Genomic DNA, 23,081 nt, shown 5'->3' with positions numbered 1-23,081 from the left:
TCTTCTAAAGAGCTTCAACAGCACATCTTGAAACCCCAGTCTGCTTTGAAATCTTTGCCTGGGAGAAACCTTACTGATGCAGTATAACTACCTTGTGTCTTGTTGCTGTTCTCAGTCTTGCAATGGTGTATGACCTGTGACATGAAACTATCTTCCACAACCTCACCTTAGTAGCAGTGTTTGGCTATTTCTCACCCAGTTTTAAGCCTATAATTGGTTAATCATACACCTGTCTTTAATCTCATAAAATCCATGACTTTGTTAAATTTACAAAGTGTACGGATGTAAGAATTTATGCTGGTTTGAAGCCAAAGGGTAGTCATACAAAATATACATTTGATTTAGATTTTTCTTCTGTTCGCTCACTTTGCATCTTATAAAAATAAACAATTAAAATATATATTTTTGAAAGCATACTTACTTTACAGCATTTCTTCACACCTGCCTTAAACTTTTGCACAGCACTGTATGTTTAGTTCATGGTTATGTCTGTAGGTCATGCTCTTTTACTTGACCAGTCTATTTATAATTTTACATTTAAATTCTGTTACTCTTGTTTCAGCAAATCAGTTTTAAAATTTTGTTGGTTGGACATTTGCATGTTGGTCTATGCTCACTTTTTTGTCCTATTTCATGCATGGAAACACTAAGTATCTGTTTGTCCTGTCTATGTTTATAAATATACATACATCTTTCTTGAGGTTAATATTTTTTAATTGCATGTTCTGCCATGATTATTGGGCAAATACATACACTCACTCTAGTTACCTCTCTCTACAGGCTTCCCTGAGTGTCACTGAGATGGCTCTTGCTTTGAACCGATATATCTGCTCTGCGGTACTCCCATTGCTTACTCGCTGTGCTCCCCTCTTTTCCGGCACAGAGCACTATGCAGCACTAATAGATTCCACCCTGCATACTATATACAGACTGTCCAAGGGGCGCTCTCTAACCAAAGCTCAGAGAGACACAATTGAAGAGTGTCTGCTGTCAATATGCCAGTAAGATATTTTTCCTTGCCACAAATGAGGAATACAATTAGTTGCTCTGTGATCATGTTTTAAGGCATCTATGTTGAAATGTCTTGGGAAGGGCCCAAGTGTCAAAGTGACTGTTTACTGGGACTACCAACTGTCAGCTAGCCCTTGTTTTGGAATCCTCAAAATATAGGTTTTCTACTAAAAACAAGTTTAATAAATGATATGTCTGATAATTTGATGGCACCTAAGACAAACCCACAGTATGAGCTTAGCCCATCTGCATTAACAATGTAAAGTTATACACTAAAGAGTAATGACATTTACATCTATTTATACTGTAGAATGTAATTATCTTGGTAACAGCTTTATTTATTTTATTAATAGATGATGATTGTGCTGGTATGTGGGCATGAACTGGATTTAGTATTTATCTAAGTACCCAAATTTACTTTCAAGCAGTTACACTAAAATTCCTTGCAGCAATGGTCTTATATCAAAATATAACCCCAACTCTGTCCTACCTTGTCATCCTCTGTGCTCAGGGGGCAAGCTTTTCAAAATACAGAATGCTGCCAGTGTTCTCTCCACAATACTGTCAATCCTATGTGAATCTTTCTAGTTGTCTGGTATGGGTTTTTATCAGTTCAGTGTGGAGGGGGAGATAGGAGGTTGCCTTTCTACAGGAGCGCAACTGCATGTCATGCACTACAGAAAACGTAATTATGTTCTGTACATGGCAGTGCATACTATAGTAGTGGAATGTTGTTCTAAACCGCCACATGTGTTTATTAGAGTGACCAACACTTTATTTTAATATTTAAAATTAAGCAATTGGCAACGTCAGTCAGCAGTTTAGCATGAAATATAAATGGTACATTTAAACCGACAACTTCACGGTTGGTTCACACCAGTTGCTGTATTACATTGCAGAGGCTGAAGTGCAGTGCAATCAGTGCACTGCGCCAATCTTGACACATCGCACTGTTCACATTTTTTTTTAACAAACTGTATTGAAATGTCACACAGTAACATTTCTTTAAGTTCTAATGACAGGAATGAGGTGAATGCTTTGTGCAAGAAAAAATTACGACTGGCCGTACTTTTTTTTTAGCACACACCACTGTTAAACGGTGGTGTAAACCGACTTCACCGGAGAAAGGGTATTTTGCCTTGTCTTGCAGTAGGGATGCAGTGGGGCTGCTCTGGAATAGCCTCCCAATGCAGTCCCACTGCACCTAGTGTGTTAATAGGGGAATCAAGTGATTTTCTTTCCTGCAACCCGTGGTTTAGGAATGAGTGTATATGTGTGTGTGTGTGTGTGTGTGTGGGGGGGGGCATGTGCAGACCAAAATACAAATATTGTGCAATATGATAATACAAATATAATTACCATCCTTCCTGCATATAAGGAAAGGCACATCAACTCTATGCACACAGATTACTGTTTTTACTGTACACATTTTCCCAAAACTCAGAGCTCACATAGATTACCAGAGTCCAGGGGTCTCTAGTGAGTAATGCAGAGTTCAGTGGTTAGTAGTAATGCAGAGTTCAGTGGTCAGTAGTAAATAACGCAGAGTTCAGTGGTCAGTAGTAAGTAACGAAGAGCTCAGTGGTCAGTAGTAAGTAATGCATTTTTCAATGGTCAGTAGTAAGTAGCACAGAGTTTAGTGGTTAATAGTAAGTAGCACAGAGTTAAGTGGTCAGTAGCGAGGAACACAGAGTTCAATGGTCAGCAGTAAGAAACAGATTTCGGTGGTTAGCAGTAATGTAGAGTTCAGTGGTCAGTAGTAAGTAATGAAGAGTTCTGTAGTCAGTTGGAAGTAATGCAGAGTTCAGGGGTCAATAGAGAGAAGCGCATAGTTCAGTGACTAGTAGACATGTGCATTAGTTTTCATCCGAATGCATTTTTGTCTGAATTTCAGGTATTTTCATACGTGCAGAATCCGAAAACCAAAAGATCCGACATAAACAAATGCTTTATTTTCGTTTTCGTTGCGACAACAGTTCGATATAGATAGGAGATTCGACATGATGCTGACAATAGTGATCTGTGTCCATCGAACCTGTGGTCAAATGTGCCTAACCTTAGCTCTATTAGCTCTATTAGTCCAAGATTATTCTACATAGAGAGAAAAGATTCGACATAGAGAGAAAAGATTTGACATAGAGAGGAAAGATTCAACATTATAGAGACAATAGCAAAAAAGGTCGAATGTGCCTAACCTAACTTTATTAGTCCAAGATTATTCGACATAGAAAGAAAAGATTCGACATGAAGATTCGGCGAAGCAGTCGCCGTGAGCGGACATTTATGGTCAAATGCTCAGCCCATAGGCTATAGAAGAATTCTAATGTTGGCTGTAGTAATAATAATTAATAAATATAATTATTACTAGTGTCATACAACATTAGAATTCTACTATAGCTTGTAAGCAGAACATTCGACCAGAAATGTACGATTGCGGCGTCGCACAGTTTAGCTGCTCCATCAAATCTTCTTAGAACATTCGACAGACACCATAAGCCTTCAATGACAGATTCGACCTTAATTATATCGAATTTTCGGACGAATGCATTTTTTAACGAAATGAAATAAATAAAAACTAATTTTGGAAGTAACTAATTAAATTTATTTTTCGGATGAAAACGAAACTCCGAAACTAAATATTTCAGTGTGCACATGTCTAGTGATTAGTAGTAAGTAATGCAGAGTTAAAAGGTCAAAAGTAAGTGACACACAGTTAAGTGGTCAATAATAATTAACACAGAGTACAGTGGTCAGTAGGGATGAGCCAAACACCCCCCCCCCCCCCGGTTCGCACCAGAACTTACAAACAGGCAAAAAATTTGTGCGAACACCGTTAGAGTCTATGGGACACCAACATGAAAAATCAAAAGTGCTAATTTTAAAGGCTTATATGCAAGGTATTGTCATAAAAAGTGTTTGTGGACCCGGGTCCTGCCCCAGGGGACATGTATCAATAGAAAAAGAAAGTTTTAAAAATGGCCGTTTTTTCAGGAGCAGTGATTTTAATAATGCTTAAAATGAAAAAATAAAAATGAAATATTCCTTTAAATATCGTGCCTGGGGGTGTGCTTAGTATGCCTGTAAAGTAGCGCATCTTTCCTGTGTTTAAAACAGTACCAAAGCAAAATTAAATTTCTAAAGGAAAAAATGCAATTTTAAACTTCTCGCGGCTGTATTGAATTGTTGGATCCCGGCAATATAGATAAAAATCATTGAAAAAAATGGCATGGGTCCCCCCCAGTCTATTACCAGGCCCTTTGGGTCTGGTATGGATATTAAGGGGAACCTTGCTCCAAAATGAAAAAAAAATTGTGTGGGGGTCCCCCCAAAATCCTGGTCTGGTATGGCTATTAAGGGGAACCCTGCGCCAACATTTTTTAAAAAATGACGTAGGGGTTCCCCCAAAAATGCATACCAGGCCCTTCAGGTCTGGTATGGGTTTTAAGAGGAACCCCGAGCCAACATTTAAAAACAAATGGCATAGGGGTCCCCCCAAAATCCATGCCAAACACTTATCCAATCACACAACCTGGCAGGCTGCAGTAAAAGGGGGGGGACGAGAGAGCGTACCAGGCCACATGCCCTCAACATGGGAAAGGGTGCTTTGGAGGCACATCGTGGGACACTGAAGGGCCTGGTATGAATTTTGGGGGGGACCCCTACGCCATTTTTTAAAAAAAATTTGGCACAGGGTTCCCCTTAATATCCATACCAGACCCGGAGGGCAGATCCTGATCCCAAGTGTGTGCAGGCAGTGAGTGCCACGTTGTGCGGGGGGAGGGGTCAGGCTGGGGGTGCTGGCGGAAGGGGAGGTCAGGGTGGAGGAGGCTCCCCGCTGGTTGCTACAGCTGCCACCTCTGCCAGAGGTCCTGCTGGAGATATTCTCCTGCCTACACAGGACACAGCTAACCCTCCTGTCCCTGGCGCTGCAGGATCGGTGAGATGTGGGGGGATTGTGTGTGTGATGGGGGAGGGAGGTATCTTCGTGTTGTGATCAGAGTTGTGATCAGAGTGGAGGAATTTGGTGGGGTATCTGGAGGTGTGATCAGAGTGGAGGAATTTGGTGGGGTATCTGGAGGTGTGATCAGAGTTGAGGGATCTGGTGGGGTATCTGGAAGTGTGATCAGAGTGGAGTATCTTGAGGTGTGGTCAGAGTGGAGGGATCTGGTGGGGGATCTAGGGGTGTGATCAGAGTGGAGGGATGGGGGGTCTGTGGGTGTGATCAGAGTGGATGGATCTGGTGGGGGATCTGGAGGTGTGATCAGAGTGGAGGAATTTGGGGGGGGGATCTGGGCGTGTGATCAGAGTGGAGGAATCTGGGGGGGTGTATCTGGAAGGCAGGATCAGAGTGGGGGGGGGGGGGTGTGATCAGGGTGGGGGTATCTGGGGTGTGTGATCAGAGTGGGAGGTATCTGGGGTGTGTGATCAGAATAGGGGAGTATCTGGGGGTGTGATCAGGGTAGGGGGTATCTACAAGTCCATGGGTTAGGGGGCGGGTGCAAATTACTTGCCTTGCTCGAGGCGCTGACAACCCACACTATGCCACTGCACTTGTGCATAATGGAAGCAGAACAGCACCATGTGATGTTTTGCACATAAACCACACCCACACATGATCAAAGGAAGGCATGATTGACAGATTCAGGCAGCCTTAAAAATACTCCAGTGTTTCAGGATCCAGCTAATAAATGTTTGGAAGTCCTTTCTAAATCCTTGCGTTTGCTGGCAGGCCTTACATAGCACCTTGCAATAGATGTGATGTTCATCAATTAAACCTTAGGGAAATGGAGGCGGTTTATGGCAAAGAATCCAGCTGCAGTCCTTACTGACCCTTTAGTCATGGAGCGTTTAGAGCTCTTGCTTTCCTACATTATTGTGTTGATAGATTATTTGGTATTATCTCTCCTACCTCTCAAAAGAGTCTCCTGTCTGTGAATATAAGGAGATCTCTGGCTGGTTGGTCTGCGGAACAGCAATGTAAAAACCTCTTGCTGTGCCTTCCTTTTGATGGTAAACATCTCTTTGGTGCTTTGCTGGACAATTTCATAGATGACATCAATGGTGGTAGGAGTACTCATTTACCCCAGATGAAGAAGCCTAAGTCTTAAACTGGCAAATCTTCTCCCGCCTCGCTTTTCCCAAATTTCTTAATCCAAAGCCATACCTAGGGGAAGGGTCCAGAACAGTCACAAGCCTTGGACCTCTTAATCCTCCAATCCATCCTCTTTAGCATGCAGAAATGTTTGGACATCTGTTGGCCTTAGCAGACATCCAGACAGAAAGCATCTCAGATTACAGGATGCGAGAGGTGGTTTTAACTCTCTTCCTTTGCCCTGCTTCTTGTTGTCCAACTTACCTGTGCACTTGCTCAGGCTAGCAGACCTTTTTGCAACATTTTCACTGTTTCAAAAACAAAAGGATTTGAAGGCCTTGTATGTCTTCATTTAAAGACAGTCCAAAAGTTCTGCATGAAATTCACCAAGTGTATCATAGCCCTCCTCCACTAAGGAGACTTTCAAGACTCTCAGGATCTCAAGGATCTCCACAGATCATGAACATGCTGCCATCTTTCCAGCAACATCAACACTATCTCCATTTTGCTATGGGCCTTCAAAACTATTAGTTTGAGCCCTACCATATGGTCTGTTGTCTGCATTCTGAGTGTTCACCAGGATTCTGGTGCTGGTGCTAGCCATACTGCACTCTCAGGGTATAGCAATTCTGGGATACCTAGATAACCCCCCTTTGAGGAAACAGATCACACACCAACCAACAATGTGATGCAAAGAGTCCAGATGTTAAAAAAGGTAGATACAGTACAAGCCAAAGTTTTTCTTCTGACACTCTTCTCCCAGACTTGAACTCTACGGTTCAGGAGACATACAGCTGTCCGATTCTGCATGAAAGTTTTGGGCTTGATGGTAGGCTTCTTAAAGGGAGTTCTATTTGCTCAGTTTCACTCCAAAACCCTCCATTACAGCTTTCTATCATTATGGGACAAATTACTTTAATCTCTAGACAACCTGACTTGTCTGATGATACAGATAAAAGTACCACCACGCAGCTAGTCTACCTATAAACATGGAGCTGGCTAGCATTATATATGTGTTTTCACTCACATACAAATTTAAATAATTACAATAAAAATTGTGTGCAGTGCTCACCACCTATGTGCATAAATACCCCAAAGACATTTTTTTTTATATCTGTCAATGTTGTGAATCTTCAATCTGCATATCCATATATCAATCTTCAAAGAATCTTGAAAACAATCTATGAATAGTGTCCACTCCTGATTTCAGCATCAGATTTTATTGTCTATCATTTTCCATTCATACAATTTCACCATTCATCAACAATTCCAATGTGAAACAGTCAGTGAAACCATCTATCTTCCAGTTAAGAACTGTATATAGCAAATACGAACCTTGGATGGAATAGCTGAAGCACAAACTGGTCAACTCTAAACTTTCATCTTGTTTCATATCCATCCTTTGCACTTGAATATAATAATTATTATGTATTCCCTATTCTGGAACAAATGGAGTCGGCCCCATTAATGATCAGTCTCCCTGGTGTTGTTTTCTTTTTTTTATATGGACTCCACAATTCAAAGGAACTAAATATTCAGCTTCTTTTTTTATTCAATATGTTTTTGTTTGTGCCATATTCAACCAGTTTCTTTAAATCTTTTTTATATTCCAATGTGGGATTACTAGCTAAAATGCTATTTGTTCTCTCATCATTCAATAATCAATCCATTTTGGCTACATAATCTTCCTTTTTCAGAACTACAATCCTACCTTAACTACTGGTCTGATAATCAAATCTTCCCTCTCTAATTTATGGATTCATTCTCGAATAGACCTCGGATCTTGCCTCTTTATAAACTTTAACATATCTATATCATTTACAATAAAATTCTTAAATACTGCAATATATTTATTATCTGGAGTAGGGGGATTAAACACTAAATTATCCCTAAATTACTATGCATTACTCTCCCCTCTCTTGATCTAAGGGTTAGCCAAAAAATACTTCTTTAAGCCCATAGATTCCTAACAGGGGCATACTTCAATCCCTTATCCAATTCCTCTTTATCCAATTCAACACCACAAAGATTATACATGTATTTGCCTAGTATAGTCTTTTCCTTTTTACATTTCTTTCCAGTTCTCTTGTCTCTTCTCCTCCTCCTCTCTCCCCACATTCTCCTCTCTTTGGATTCATTAATTGGAAAAAAATACGGTTCTCTCTCCTCATATTCATTTCTCTTCCTCAGAGGAGAAAACCTATTATATAGAGGGACACTAGAATCTCTATGTCTAAATCTTTTCCCTTCTTTCTAGGAATAAAACCCCTACACCATCTTCTTTCTCTGTTTTGCTGTTCCCTGAAACCTTGATGTCCATTCCTCCTAGGTGTCCAGAGCCTATCCCTTGCTGCGGCGTGTTCTAGACATGTCCCTCCAAAATGACTGCCATTATACGTTTGGATAAGGCTCCATTGTAAATGTTCCTCCAATGGGGATGAGTTTTCTAACGTATATTGTCTTTCTGGTGTAGTATTATATGAGGGGATCTCTTTCTCCCCAACCTACCTTTTATTTATTTACCTACTACTTCTACTTCATCTACTTCATCTAAAAAGTTTTATAAATCATTAGATGCAGCCTTAAATTCCGATGTTTCTTTAAGCGGGTCTGTAACCTGTTTCAGCTCTGTAATCTGGAATTCAGATGATCTACGTAAGTTTAATTTGTTTCCTTTTCATTAGAAACTGTAAAGCCTCCTTCTCTTTGATGTTAAAAAATTACGCCATTCTTCCAGGGATGTCTGCCAACAAAGACAAGATTTTCTCTGGTGCATAAGGGTTCCAGCTTTGGACTTTGGGAAATGCTTCCTCCCACTCTTGGGCGATCCTCACAATGGATACCAGCCTGAAAGGCTAGGAAGAACTCTTAGATACAGTGTCGGTGCAAGGGACATGTCAGAGGAGTGCGGTCTTCCAATCAGCATTTTAGAGCTCAGAGCGATTTGACCCTGTCCCTGTAACACTGGATTCTCCGTCTAAAGGGTAACATTCAGTAGGACAATGCCACAGCAGTGGCATAAAATCTGCAACGGCGGGGTATATAGTAAATCAGGCATGCAGTCACAGCACATCCCATAGAGTCCATAATAAAAGTAAAACAAATTAAAACGGGACAATCAAGGTATGACCCCTTAGCAAGTGAATCAATCTAAACATAAAGTATAAAATAAAATTCTTATTTGTATACAGATGATTAAAAAGGCATATCAAAGGCTAAACAAGACAATGAATGATGATATATATGTATTTTACACCCAAATCCCACAATCCCAGATCAGGAGAAAGAACAATCAAGTGCATGATATGCCCCATTGCTTCAGCCCGGACTAGTTGATAGGTTCCCGCTCTCCTAAGTGGGGTTGACCCCCCTCCCCCCAGTTTTCCTGAAGCCATACCTGACACTCTGTCACAAAATATTGGACACCACTCTTGGTAGCTATATTGGATGTATGTTCTGATCACCCACCTCCTGATGAAGCTTTTTTAGCAAAACATGTTGAGATAAGAAGGTCATCTTCATCAAGATACCAGCATAATTTGAAGTGTGACTCATGTACTGACATCTGCACCATTTGTCTATTGGTTCTTGATGTTGCCTCCTACAGTATTTAGGTATAAAATATATATCTACATCATCATTTATTCTTTTGCTTAGCCTTTGATATGGCTTTTTTTTAACCATTTGTATACAAATAAAGATTGTAGTTTATACTTTATGTTTAGAATGGTTAACTTGCTAAGGGGTCATGCCTTAAAAGTCCGTTTTTTCGTTTTTTGTTTCTTTACTTTTATTACAGCAGTGGGATAAGTCAACCATCAGGGAACATTTAGAAGTATGGCTATGGCAAGAAAGGTTGAAAAAGAAATCTGGTCTGGGCAGAACTCCATGTTTAACCCTTGTCTGCTATTCACATACCAGGTGTGGGAATTTGGCAGACATGCTATCTCAAACGGCAGCAACTTGATCCAAGAGAACGATCCCTGCACACGGAAGCGTTCCAGGATCTGTGTTACAGATGGGGAATGTTATGGACCTTCTGGCCTCCAAAAACAAACTGGACAGGTTTGTTTCTAGGTGCAGAGATCCTCTGCTGGAATCAGTGGATGCTTTAATGGCTCAATGGGATCAGTACAACCTACATCTTTTCTCCTCAGAAACTCCTTCCTCGTTTACTGTGCAGGATCCAGATCAATAAATTGACATAGTATTCAACTGGCCCATGTAAACACAGTACTCTGACCTGATTAAATGTGTGATAGACACCCCATGGGTCATTCAAGATCGTCTGGATCTCCTGTCCCAGGGACCAGTTCACCACCCTTCTTCAGAGTTGTTGGTTTTATTGGCATTGCTGTTTAAGCTCAAGTCTTAAGCGGCAACCTGGACATTGTCCTTTTCTCCCTGTGTCCAGTTTCAGTACACCAGAAGGAGACTTCCCTTCAAAGCCCTAAATGTAGTTCACGCTGTATGAGTTTCCCTTTCAGTCATTGCCACAGTTAGAAAGACTGACTATGTGTCATAGTTGATGGTCCCCGTAAATAGGAACCTGCTTCTCATTCTGCCATTTCTTTTTCACGGCACAATCTACTAGGTCTGTGAGTGCTTCCTGGGTTTTTTGGAATCAGGAAACTGTTTCTCAGCAAGGTCTTTCAGGCAACTCTTTGAGCCACAGGCTGCTCCAGTTCTGTTTGTTTTTTTGTTTTGTTTTTTATGTGGGCCTGTTAGAGTTCTGTTGTAGTTGCCCCCCTCCAGTTGGACTGCTTTTGGAAGTCTCAATGGTATCATAAAAACAGTGTCTTGTGTCCCTTAATCTATAATAAATTTTACCTATTGTAAAATCCATCCCCACTGCTGTGTGTTGTGATCTGCTACTGCTGATTTTCTACAAAACTGAAACATACTGGAAGTGGGAGGAGCTAGACCTGGCTGGCAAATGTTTTTGTTTGGTAGTGTCCAAATCCTTCTGTAGGTGGCAGTAAAACACAGTTGTATCAGAATAATTGTTAGATCCTGAATCTGAACCCAGGACCTCTGATGCGTCTGGCAGTAGCTCTTGTTAGCGAGCCACCTGAGATGCTGGACATCTTCCTGCCTGATACTTTCTATCTTGTTTCTGGTGAACCTTGAACTCCTTGCTCCTCCCATGAAGTTCCACTTTAAGCCAAGCCTTTACACTTCCTGTTTGCCAGATTGTTGTGCACTTCTTCAGCCAATATCATGCTCCTTGTGCTCCTGCTGCTGTTCGTATCTTCATTACCATTCATTACCAACCTTTGGCTTGTTCCCCGTCTACGCTTCTGCTTCATCCCAACCTGCAACCACTTGTTACCTGCCACTTGTTACTGACCTTTGGCTTGTTTCCGATTATGCTTCTGCTTGATTAGCTGCTACATCTGCTACCGCGCCCCCGGCTTGCTCACTTCCTGGTGGGGCCATCCTGAGGAAAGCAACCTGGTACTAGCACACAGCGAAACTCATCTCCACCATCAGGACCTCTGGTGAAGACCGGCTAGTGCTTAGACCCTGCACCTCGGTTTAGCCCACATCACCCACCAGGGGGACCTGCTCGTGAATTTATCCTGCTGCTTTCTGTGTAAACATTTCCACTGCTATAGCTACTGGCCTTCAAGCCTGACCCCTGACTTTAACAATAACAGAATCCTGTGTCCCTTAATGAACTCCAAGAAACCGATTTTGGCAGCCTGTGTACAGTTTGGGGATATTTCCCCTCATTTGTTGGGTAATCATCTGGACAGAAGGTAAACTGAAAATATCTCAGAAGGGAACAAAGATAGCTATTAAAGCTGGCACAGGTTGTATCACTTCTCTACTCTGGCTGTAGTTAGACATTGGGCTTGTTTAGCTAAAAGAGTAGAGGTTGTTCATTTAACAAAGTGAATGGTAATTAGACTAAGAAATAAGCTAAAACCGTGTTTAGTTGAATTAAACAGCCATGGGCAAGGGGAATAAATAAAACAAATGCACATAATTGGATGACTGAAATGAGAAAATGTTTACCTTATCTAAAAGTAAACTCCTTTAGTAAATAAAATGCGCTGAATATAAGTGAGTTCTGTTTGGAAATAGGGACAGGCAGTGACCAATACCTTTAATTGTGTAGTTACTCTACAGGCACCAATGTAAGCCACTGTACCAAGCTTAGACCTGGTCATTTCAACATGACAAACACAGCATGTCTGAACCAGAAAACAAAATGTGGTTCCATAATGCAATAGACCTTTCCAACAGCTTGCTTTGTAAAAGCTTTTCTACTATTTAGCAGGGTGTAGTAGAGAATGGGGGCAAAGAAACAAGACTTTTCTGGGTTTCATGTCTTGTTTGTTTATTAGCTCATCTCCCATTTTAAAAGTGGACATAACTGTGTTGTTTACTTATAATTTTTGATGTCACCAACTTTTCTTTTTTAAAATAATATCCATAGCATCTACTAGTCCAGAGATGAGAATAACCGTGATATATGCAATGAAGCAATAGTGCAAAGGTTTGCCTGCAAGCATAAGAAAAAACACATACAGTATCTCACAAACGTGAGTACACCCCTCACATTATGTAAATATTTTATTATATCTTTTCATGTGACAACAATGAAGAAATGACACTTTGCTACAATGTCAAGTAGTGTATAACAGTGTACATTTGCTGTCCCCTCAAAATAACTCAACACACAGCCATTAAATCGCTGGCAACAAAAGTGAGTACAACCCTAAGTCATGTGACTCATTAGTGTTACAAGGTCTCAGGTGTGAATGGAGAACAGGTGTCTTAAGTTTGGTGTTATCACTCTCACTCTCTCATACTGGTCACTGGAAGTTCAACATGGTACTTCATGGCAAAGAACTCTCTGAGGATCTGAAAAAAAGAATTGTTGCTCTACATAAAGATGGCCTATGCTATAAGATGATTGCCAAGACCCAGAAACTGAGCTGCAGCACAGTGGCCAAGTCCATACAGAGGTTTAACAGGACAGATTCCACTCAGAACAGGCCTCGCCATGGTCGACCAAAGAATTTGAGTGCACGTGCTCAGCGTCATATCCTTTTTTTTCTTTGGGAAATAGAAGTATGAGTGCTGCCAGCAATGCTCAGACCATACGCTGCACACTGCATCAAATTGGTCTGCATAGCTGTCGTTCCAGAAGGAAGCCTCTTCTAAAAATGATGCACAAGAAAGCCTGCAGACAGTTTGCTGAAGACAAGCAGACTAAGGACATGGATTACTGGAACTGACTGTCCTGTGGTCTGATGAGACCAAGATAAGCTTATTTGGTTCAGATGGTGTCAAGCGTGTGTGGCGGCAACCAGGTGAGGAGTACAAAGACAAGTGTGTCTTCTCTACAGTCAAGCATGGTGGTGGGAGTGACATAGTCTGGGGCTGCATGAGTGCTGCCGACACTGGGGAACTACAGTTCATTAAGGGAACCATGAATGCCAGCATGTACTGTGACACACTGAAGCAGAGCATGGTCCCCTCTCTTTGGAAACTGGGCCACAGGGCAGTATTCCAACATGATAACGACCCCAAACATACCTCTAAGATGACCACTGCCTTGCTAAAGAAGCTGAGGGTAAAGATGATGGACTGGCCAAGCATGTCTTCAGACCTAAACCCTATTGAGCATCTGTGGGGCATCCTCAAATGGAAGGTGGAGGAGCGCAAGGTCTCTAACATTCACCAGCTCCGTGATAATTTCATGGAGGAGTGGAAGAGGACTCCAGTGGCAACCTGTGAAGCTCTGGTGAATTCCAGGCCCAAGAGGGTTAAGGCAGTGCTGGAAAATAATAGTGGTTACACAAAATATTGACACTTTGGGTCCAGTTTGGACATTTTTACTTAGGGTTGTACTCACTTTTGTTGCCAGCGGTTTAAACCTAATGGCTGTGTGTTGCGTTATTTTGAGGGGACAGCAAATTGGCACTGTTCAACAAGCTGTATACTCACTACTTTACATTGTAGCAAAGTGTCATTTCTTCAGTGTTGTCACATGAAAAGATATAATAAAATATTTACAAAAATGTGAGGGGTCTACTCACTTTTGTGAGATACTGTATATTCTGAATATATTCTGTATATTCTGACTATATGTTGCTGATAATATTTTGTATTCAGGTATACAATAGTAGTAGAATGTTTGCATCTTTAAACCTAAACTAAATCCGTTAAGATTCTTGTGTATATTGTAACATATTAGTACTGTTGTTGTAATGCGTGCCAGAAAATATGAGTATTCACAGACGTGTCGCTTGTTTAAAAAGTAATTATTTTCTTTAAAGGTAAATATCAAGAGGAAGCGAGCTTAAATATTACTTATGCAGATATACTTAAATAATGAAGGGCAAGGACTATTTGCAAATTTTGTATTCATATTCTTTGGAAACTGCATAAATTATATAAATTAGCGTACATTGTTTAGGATTAGCAATTGCCTCTGTCAGTCCCAAGTTTCTTGTTTGTAAATGATTAAAAGCCGCTTACAATGTTGTAGGTAAAGTTATTTTCTTTTTTAAATGTCAAGTCTTGTGACCTCACTAGTCTTTGTTAATTGTTTTTCAGTCATATGCGGCCTTCTATGCTCCAACAGCTCCTGCGGCGTCTTGTTTTTGATGTCCCCTTGCTCAGCGAATACTGCAAAATGCCTCTGAAGGTAGATAGTAATAGGCATGACTTATAACCCTGTATGTTCTTAATGGGCTTCAGAATTGAAAATCCTATTCTAACTGTTGATTGTCTGTTTCTATTGAATGTTGTTTATAATGGGGACTGAGCATGAAGACATGTGACCAAGTTCTATGTTGAAACAGATTTAACTATTAGTTTGTAATAGGGCTTCTCCGTAGGGGACCTATACTGCTGAGAACCCCTCTACTCAAAATATTGTTGGGCCTCATTCAATATCTTGCTCAAAGTCTACTATTTGTAAATAGTCAATTGGACGCGTATTGGTTTTTATTCAGTAGTGTAGATTTAATGTCAAGTATCAAAAGTTAGACGCAAACAATATATATGGAGCTTTTAAACTTACATTAACTTTGTTCTTTGAATTGTGATTACGTGCATATTTGGTATACCTGATTTTTAAAGCACCTGAAAAAATAGATGATCAATGCAGGATTCATTTGATTTTGTAACATCTGAGGGTAACAGTAAACACCCCAAGTCAGTTATTCTCAGGTTAAGCCTAGGTTCACACTGACTGCAGATTAGAAACCAGCTGAACTCGCATGATTTCAAACCGGCAATGCAGTCTGACTTCAGTGGTGATTTGATAGACATCTGTGGGGGTTCATGCACAGATGTCTATTCAAATTGCCCCCGAAGTCGCCATAAGTAGTACAGGAACTACTTTTGGGATTTGAACAGTGTCATTGCCGGCAATAGCCGCCGATTTTGCCATATGAAATCACATGCCAAATCTGCCCGATGTAAACGTGGGCTAAGAGAGGAAACATAAATATTTCTGGCCAGTAATTATTCCTCAGGGGTATCTGCTTCCTCTGCATTAAAATGTATACTTGCAATGTTCGAACAATCATTACGTTTTCATTTAAAAAACAGTTTTTCACCTCTGCGTTTTTTATTTTTTGCACTATAAACAAACAGACTTTTTGCTATAATACATATTCCAAAAAAAAAATATAAAAAAACAAATGTATTCATCAGTTTAGGCCGATATATATTCTACATATTTTTGGTAAAAAAAAATCACAATAGGCGTATATTGATTGGTTTGCGCAAAATTTATTGCATCTACAAACTATTGAATAGATTTAGGGGCTTTTATTTTTTTTATTATTTTTACTAGTAATGGCCGCAATCTGTGATTTTTAGCAGGACTACAACATTGCGGAGGACAAATCTGACCCCAAATGACACTTTTTGTACAGAATAGAGCAAGTGTAGGTCATCCAAAGAATCCAGGTATCCCTAGATTGATCTCTATTATAGGGTATAGCTGTCAGGCTTTCCATAGATCTTCTTTTGATCTGAGCACAGGCTGCATTCAGCTAATGTACAGTCAGTGAGTTCTTATAGCGATAAAGAGGTACTGGGTTATTATGTAATAAATATCCCAGGGGGTCCGTGCCAAGATCCACATCTTTGAGACTTGGGGGTAACATTTATTCAGCAAACCGCTGGGACCCTATTGTAAGTAATTTGTATCCCTGTTCTTGAAAGCAATTAGCATTTAAGGATTTGTGGGCTTGTTGAATGGCTCTGACAGTTTGTGCTTTAGTAAGAGAAACTTGTAAGTTCGACTACCGCCTATGAAAAAAACAGTGGTACATAGTCCTCCGGAGGCGCATTTAACAGGTTATAGAAGGAGGATAGCAGATGGGGCATGATTAACACAGGCTTTCAAAGGGAGTCAGTGGTCTGGTATAGACCCTGGTCAGGTATCGACTGCAGAAAGACTCCAAATACATGCTGGTAGGTTAATTAGACCCTGTCTAAAAATTGTTCATAATATGTGTATGTGTATGTCGCTGTGTATGTGTTTGTAAGCGCGTCTGGACCCTACGGGGTAAAGGACCGCGCTATGCCGCAGATGGACACCGGTGGCAAAATAAGCACCCTGAGGCGATTCAGTTCGCATAGGTAGCGCTATACAAGTCACTCATTCATTCAGAAAATGGTGCATTTGATATGCTGATCAGGGATTCAGTGGAGGCTGTAGCAGGGCATACATGTCCTGTGATGTCATCCAACTTTGCTAGGTTGCATAGTCAATACCATTCTCTACTAGGTGTAGCAGCTGTCTACTATCAGTTCCTGGTGGGAAGTTGGGATTAAATAACTATGGTGTTAGCCGAGAGGGATAGGAGGACAATCCCTTTTGGGAGAATGTTTGGTGAATAACTGCTATTGTGGCACCAATGGTGGAGTGCTCTTTGGGTGATCAGTAATGTTTAACAGGGACCCAAGGGAGAGCAGGAAAGCAAATAAGGCCACTGGAGAAGAGTGTTGTTCAATAAGAGCACCATGTTGCTACCCTGGACAAATGTAAAGCTCTATAATATTGCGCTAAGTGAGGAAGACTTATACTCCTCTTCTCTTAGAGAGAGTAAGAAGAGTGTGTCTCGTCCGAACCAATTTGTCACTCCAAATGAACTGACAAATCCAAATCCCTGCCGGGTTCCATTAGATAGGGGAAATAATAGGAACAGGGTTCATTTGCCTTCATTGCTGCTGTGGGGTAGGAATAAAGAGTTGAGATCCATATCATCATGTGATGGCCCTGGTCAATATGTGTCAAGGTGGACTGCAAAAATAGTCAGTCCACCCCATAAAAGGCCTTCTCTGTGCCAGTAGAGCAATTTTGCTCTACTGGCACAGATAGCTTGCTTTGATAGGGTGGAGCATATAAAGCTTCCCTTGTTCTTAGTCCTAATCTGTAGACAAGTGCTGTCTACACAGTAGCTACATTTATAGTCCTAAATTACAATGCAGACTTCAGGAAAGTTTAATGTACACAATGCAGTGTCCACAGAGATTACAGTCTGACTGATGAAAGCTCTCAAACGACAGGTGAAGAAAAGGCAGTGGTAAGTTATATTTATAATTGCAAAGTTGTTTGGTATCCCTGAGTATGTTAAAGTTCTTCAAAAGTGTGCTGTTATCCTTTAAACACTCCTTTAAACTGGACATACTTTCATATCAAAGATGGATGGAATTTTTTTATTTAGTAAATTGTATACACGTTAGAAATAATACAAATATTTATTGAATTTTCACAGCTTTTGACAAACCATTATGAACAATGCTGGAAATATTACTGTCTGCCTTCAGGGTGGGGCAGCTACGGTTTGGCGTCAGAGGAGGAACTGCATCTGACTGAGAAGCTGTTCTGGGGGATTTTTGATTCCCTTTCACATAAGGTATTTTTACTCTTTGCTACATAGAATCTTCTATGTTGGACTTGTCTGTGATAATGTTACATTGTTAGTTCAGTATCCAGTTATTTTTTTTTTTCTTGCCTGGTGGGCATTAAAGTGGTTTTAGTCAGAAGGTTTTTTACTTGAATGCGTTCTTTGCATTAAGGTAAAAAAAACCTTCTAAGTGCAGGTCCCCTCCAGCCCCCTCCTTATACTTACTTGAACCTGATTCCAATCCAGCACAGTGCCCAAGACAAGCCTCACTGCTTTCTCTCTCTCCTCACTGGTTCAGAGACAGCTGTGGGAGCCGTTGGCTTATACTACAGTCAATCACAGTGAGGAAGGATTGGGGCGGTACTGAGCCACGCTGTGTGTGTAAATTGACACATACAGAGCAGCTCAGAATTGAACCTGCACCAGTGGCTTGCTATGGGGGGTCTCAGTGGGGAGCCAGGAGTGCCAACTGGGGGGGGGGAACCGAAGAGGAGGATTAGGGCTGCTCTATGCAAAACCATTGCGCAGAGCATGTATGTTTGTAATTTTAACCCTTTAAAATCATTTTAAAATGCCAGCCAAAGATTTTCATTAAATTTACTGAAGCCAGGCAGAACAAAAAGATTACTCTTTAATATTTGAGGTATTAAGGCTTAAATTGCTACTGAGGATAATAAAACACATAGGCAGATTTAGAAGCGTTGCTATTCTGAGGCTGCACTAAACCAAAAGAGAGTATAAATAGTATTGACACCAGGAAGTTAAATGAAGCTGTTAAAGAGATTTTCGTTTTCTAACTTGAAAAAAATGTTCTTATCTGAATGTTCAGCATGCATGGTGATCTCTTTTGGCTGTGTAATCATTTTTTTTTTACCTTGAAGAGTGTTCTGTGAGCAGATTTTAACCACATTTTTTATAACGTAGTATGGAATTATGCATTTATTGAACCTGCATAGATTGCAGAGCTGGATTTAAAATGTGCATGAAATATGAGTCAGGTATGTAATATTAAGAATGTAAGAAAGTCCTATCATAGATAACTCACCCGTGTGTGACATTACCATAACAAGATGTGACAGGTGTTCAGGGTGATTGTGTGATGGAATGACATAGTGATAGAAATTTTGAAGGTAGATTAAAATAACATGGAGTCACCATGCATGCTTTGTGCGTGCAAAACAACATTGGTTTGCTTCACATAAATGGAACTGTTAATATTTAATTTGCCATCATAATGTTGAATTCTGTTGCGGAGATCCTACATGGAGACATATTTACTTGAGCTGTGGGCCTCCCAAGAATCCTCTGGAGTGGATCGCTAACATGACATAATGAAATCATAATTGATAAGTTATTTCTAGAAATTAAACCACAGTTTGCTCTGTTTAGCTTGCCAGTGATCTCTTGTAATCAATGGACATGGCTTGGTTGTGCATATTAGCTAGAAACTGCCTTGAGGCATAATCTTATGCCTCATCTACTCACGTGACACTGGAATCTTTACTGCACTAAGTACCATGAAAGCAACCATTACAAAAATTTAACTGTGTTTGCATGATTTATTGCTTCATTTTGTGTTATAAGAGCATGGGGATCTCAAACTACTATTTGTCTGATATATTGTTAGTACTAAATGTTAATACCATTTAAATGTATGAGAACCTAACCATAAAGGGAGTTGTCAGTTATATTGTCTGGAGCATCTGTATCCCATTAATATCTGCAGTACCAACATATTTGTGTAAAGGGAGCTTTTCCCAAAAAAGACATGGGAAATGCTATTGCTACTTTACATCTTTCAAATGCTATTTTTCTGTCTGTCATTTTTTAATACTTTAATACCTTTTGTTATCTGCACTGATATGCATGCTTGTTCCAGGGTCAGTAACTCAGTCTATGAGCAAAAATCCTCTCCAATACATGCATATTTTCCCACATCACAGGAGGCTAATGGACAGTCTCCTCCAATCCTAAATCCTAAAAATCCTCCCTTGCAGTCAGGCTACACACACTGTAAGGGTTACCTGCTTGTTTATGTCTAGGGTGCTTGGTAAAGCACTTTTTCCTTCTCTAGATTTACAGGCACAGTAACACTTGCAGTGCAAGCACAGCCCCATTGCGAGGGAGGGTTTAAATGTTTCCTATATCTTGTCAGTACAGAAAAATACCTGTTGATCTTAGGGATGAACCAATACCATTTTTTTACACCAAGTATGCATACCGATACTTTTTTTGAAGTACTTGTCGATACCAATTACTGATACCTATTGCATAGGAAGTGTAGGTAGAGGAGTGGTTTGGGATGGGGGGTAGGGAGTTGGCTGAGGCTAGGGTGAGGGCAGGGAAGAGGGAGGGGGGGAGTAGAAGGGTAAGTGAGGGCAGGGTAGTTGAGGGTGGGATGAAATAGTGATTGTGGTGTGGGAGCAGGACCACTGATAGGGGGGGACCACTGGTCCTCCTGTAGGGGGCCCAGGCACACAGGAGGCCCAGACAGTAGAAGGATCGGTGGAGCAGAGAAGGAACGGTGACAGAACAATGCCCTCTGTGTCTCTCACTCAGCAACTGAAAGCCGGTTTCTCCCTCGCTCCCTCCCAACAGCTTTCAGCTGGTGGGGGAGAGACATAGAGGGCTGGATTTAGGGGGTGCTGGGGTGGGTTTTGCCCACCCAGATTTCAGTTCTGCCCCCCCGGCCAGCCACCACTGAGCTCCTTCCCCCGCCCCCGCCTGCACTCACAGCAGGGACATGGAGACAGCAGCCTGGAGGCTGGAGTGGCGAGAGGAGAAGAGGCAGAGAGGAAACAGAAAGGAGGAGGTGTGTTGTGTTGTGCTCTTCCATCCCATCAGAATAGCGCTGGTCTATATGGTACATGAGAGAGGATCGCTCTAACTGTAAATCACATTGCACTGTACACACACACACAGCCCCCTATCCACATTTCCTGCTGCCGGGAGGTGAGAAGCCCCTGGAGGAGAGGGGTGGTGTGTGTGCACAGTGCAATGCTATCTACAGTAAGAGCGATCCTCTCTCATGTACTGTATAGACCAGCGCTCTTCTGACAGGAGGGGAGAGCACAACACAGCGCACCTCCTCCTTGCTGTTAGTGGCTTCCCCCTGTAAGTTAGGGGAGGGAGATGGGTGGCTATCTGTGTTGGCAACTGTAATGGGGATTTGGGGAGGAGGGATATGTGTGAGGAGGAAGAATGGGAGGGGGGGTTGAATCAGGTGAGGGGATGCTTGTCCTAGGAGGGGGAATCGGGGATTAGTTCTGGGGGGGGGATTTGGGTAGGGAGGAAGAATTTGTGTTGGGAAGGGCAATTTAGAGGGGTTGTGCTAAAAGGAGGGATTTGTGGAAATTTGTCCTAGGAGGGGGATTGAAGAAAGAAGATTTGTGCTGGGAGGGGAGATGGGGGGACTTTGTGCCAGGAGGGGGTGGGGAAATTTAGGCTAAAAGGGGGGATTGGGGGATTTATGCTGGTAGGAGGTGTTTGGGGGAAAAGATTTGTGCTAGAATAGAGAGTTTGAGAAGAAAGGATATGTGCTAGGTGGGTGATTTTTTTAGGTTGAGGGAGATTTGGAGATGGGGATTTTTGTTTTGATACTTTTTCATGGACTGTACGGGGCCCCATGATTTCTAACAGCGGTCCTGGGTGGTAGAGTTGGGATGGAAAAAGCTGTGATCACTGGGGGGAAGAGAATGGGGATGGTAGGGTCATTGGGAGACTTGGAGGCAGAGGTGACAACTGGTATAGGGAAGGAGGAGGCAACAGGCAGAAGTGACAGCAGTGACTGCAAGCACAGGAGATGATCAGAGACTGCAAGCATGGTATAGGAGATGGTCAGAGACTGCAGGCATGGTACAGGAGACGGTCAGAGACTGCAGCCATGGTACAGGAGACAGTCAGAGACTGCAGGCATGGTACAGGAGACGGTCAGAGATGGTATTGGTATCGGTGCAACCCTAGTTGATCTGATAGAAATGACAAAAAGTCATAAGATCAGGCACATAGCGTATATGCTAGACAATATGTCAGGTAAAACATGCAGCAGTAGCTGCTGGAGTGGAGATGATAGTCTCTGATGCCTGGGCACAGATATGTGAAGCACTGTGGGGCTGCTATCCTCAGAGTTGAGCCAGCTCTGTAAACAAACACAAGAAGGAAGGAAGGGGAAAGCTCCACCTACAGTAAGTGCAGTATCACAAGGGGTTTATTAAAACAACGGTTAAAAACACTTACAACAAGTAAGATAAGGAAAGGCTTATCGTCAACTGGCTAATCTGCCAGTGGGTCCTGAGTCCTTCTCCTGCATGGTCCGCTGGGTTCAGGTTCCCTGGGAAGCAAGTTCCTATGATGTGTAGGAAGTCCACGCTAAACCAGCCTGGAGCCATTGGGCGGTTGTGACATCACCAGGAGAGGACAGAGTTCCTGGAATGCTGAATGGAACAGGCTACGCGCTCGGAGCTGTCTGCTCCCTCTAAAGGCCTCTTAAAGGCCAGTTCATGATAAGCCTTTCCTTATCTTACTTGTTGTAAGTGTTTTTAACTGTTGTTTTAATAAACATCTTGTGATACTGCACTTAGGTGGATCTGATAGAAACACACAGCATTTTTTTTAAGAATGAGTGCTATCAGTCCTTCCCTGTTTTTTTTGCCAAACTCTTTGGGCTTGCCTACTTTTTCATCTCCACAACATGAAGGTGTGTGGGCAGGGCCTACTCACCCTGCATGCGGAGGTACCTTTTGCGTGTAGGACACTAATCAATGCACATTAAGGCAGTTCCCTGACTTTGAGATGTATCTTTACTGTGCAGTAAGATAACACAATTGTCCCATGTCACCACACACTGTAACTTGATGTAGGCTGCATTAGGTGGGACGTGGTGAGCCTGCGCCCAGTCCAGCGTAACTCTGTTACCTCACTCCCAGAATGGGGTCCCGCTGTGCACCTAACGAAGGCCTCATACATGCACTTATTAACTCTTTTACTACCTCGTAACCAGGCCATAGATCTCCGTAACGTGGGTTTGGATCTGGTTTCTATTTGATACCAACAGCTAGGGAGGAAGCCAGACAATGACCCCCTCGCTACTG

The 23,081-nt window shown here is 41.7% G+C and overlaps 1 protein-coding gene across 7 annotated transcripts in view; it reads left to right on the top strand.

Moving 5' to 3' along the window:
* RYR3 (ryanodine receptor 3) overlaps positions 1-23,081 on the top strand; it is a 1,082,755-nt gene that overhangs the window by 561,295 nt on the left and 498,379 nt on the right. For all 7 annotated transcript variants that reach the window (XM_073608696.1, XM_073608694.1, XM_073608691.1 and 4 more), the window contains 3 exons: positions 781-1,001; positions 14,678-14,768; positions 17,860-18,000. In XM_073608696.1, the coding sequence (XP_073464797.1) occupies positions 781-1,001; positions 14,678-14,768; positions 17,860-18,000 (453 nt within the window). The remainder of the gene's footprint in view (positions 1-780; positions 1,002-14,677; positions 14,769-17,859; positions 18,001-23,081) is intronic.

This window comes from Aquarana catesbeiana, linkage group LG13 (assembly GCF_042186555.1).
Source record: "Aquarana catesbeiana isolate 2022-GZ linkage group LG13, ASM4218655v1, whole genome shotgun sequence".
Lineage (NCBI taxonomy): Eukaryota > Metazoa > Chordata > Amphibia > Anura > Ranidae > Aquarana > Aquarana catesbeiana.
Note: the sequence above shows the minus strand (reverse complement) of the source record. Positions and strands in the feature narration are given on the sequence as shown.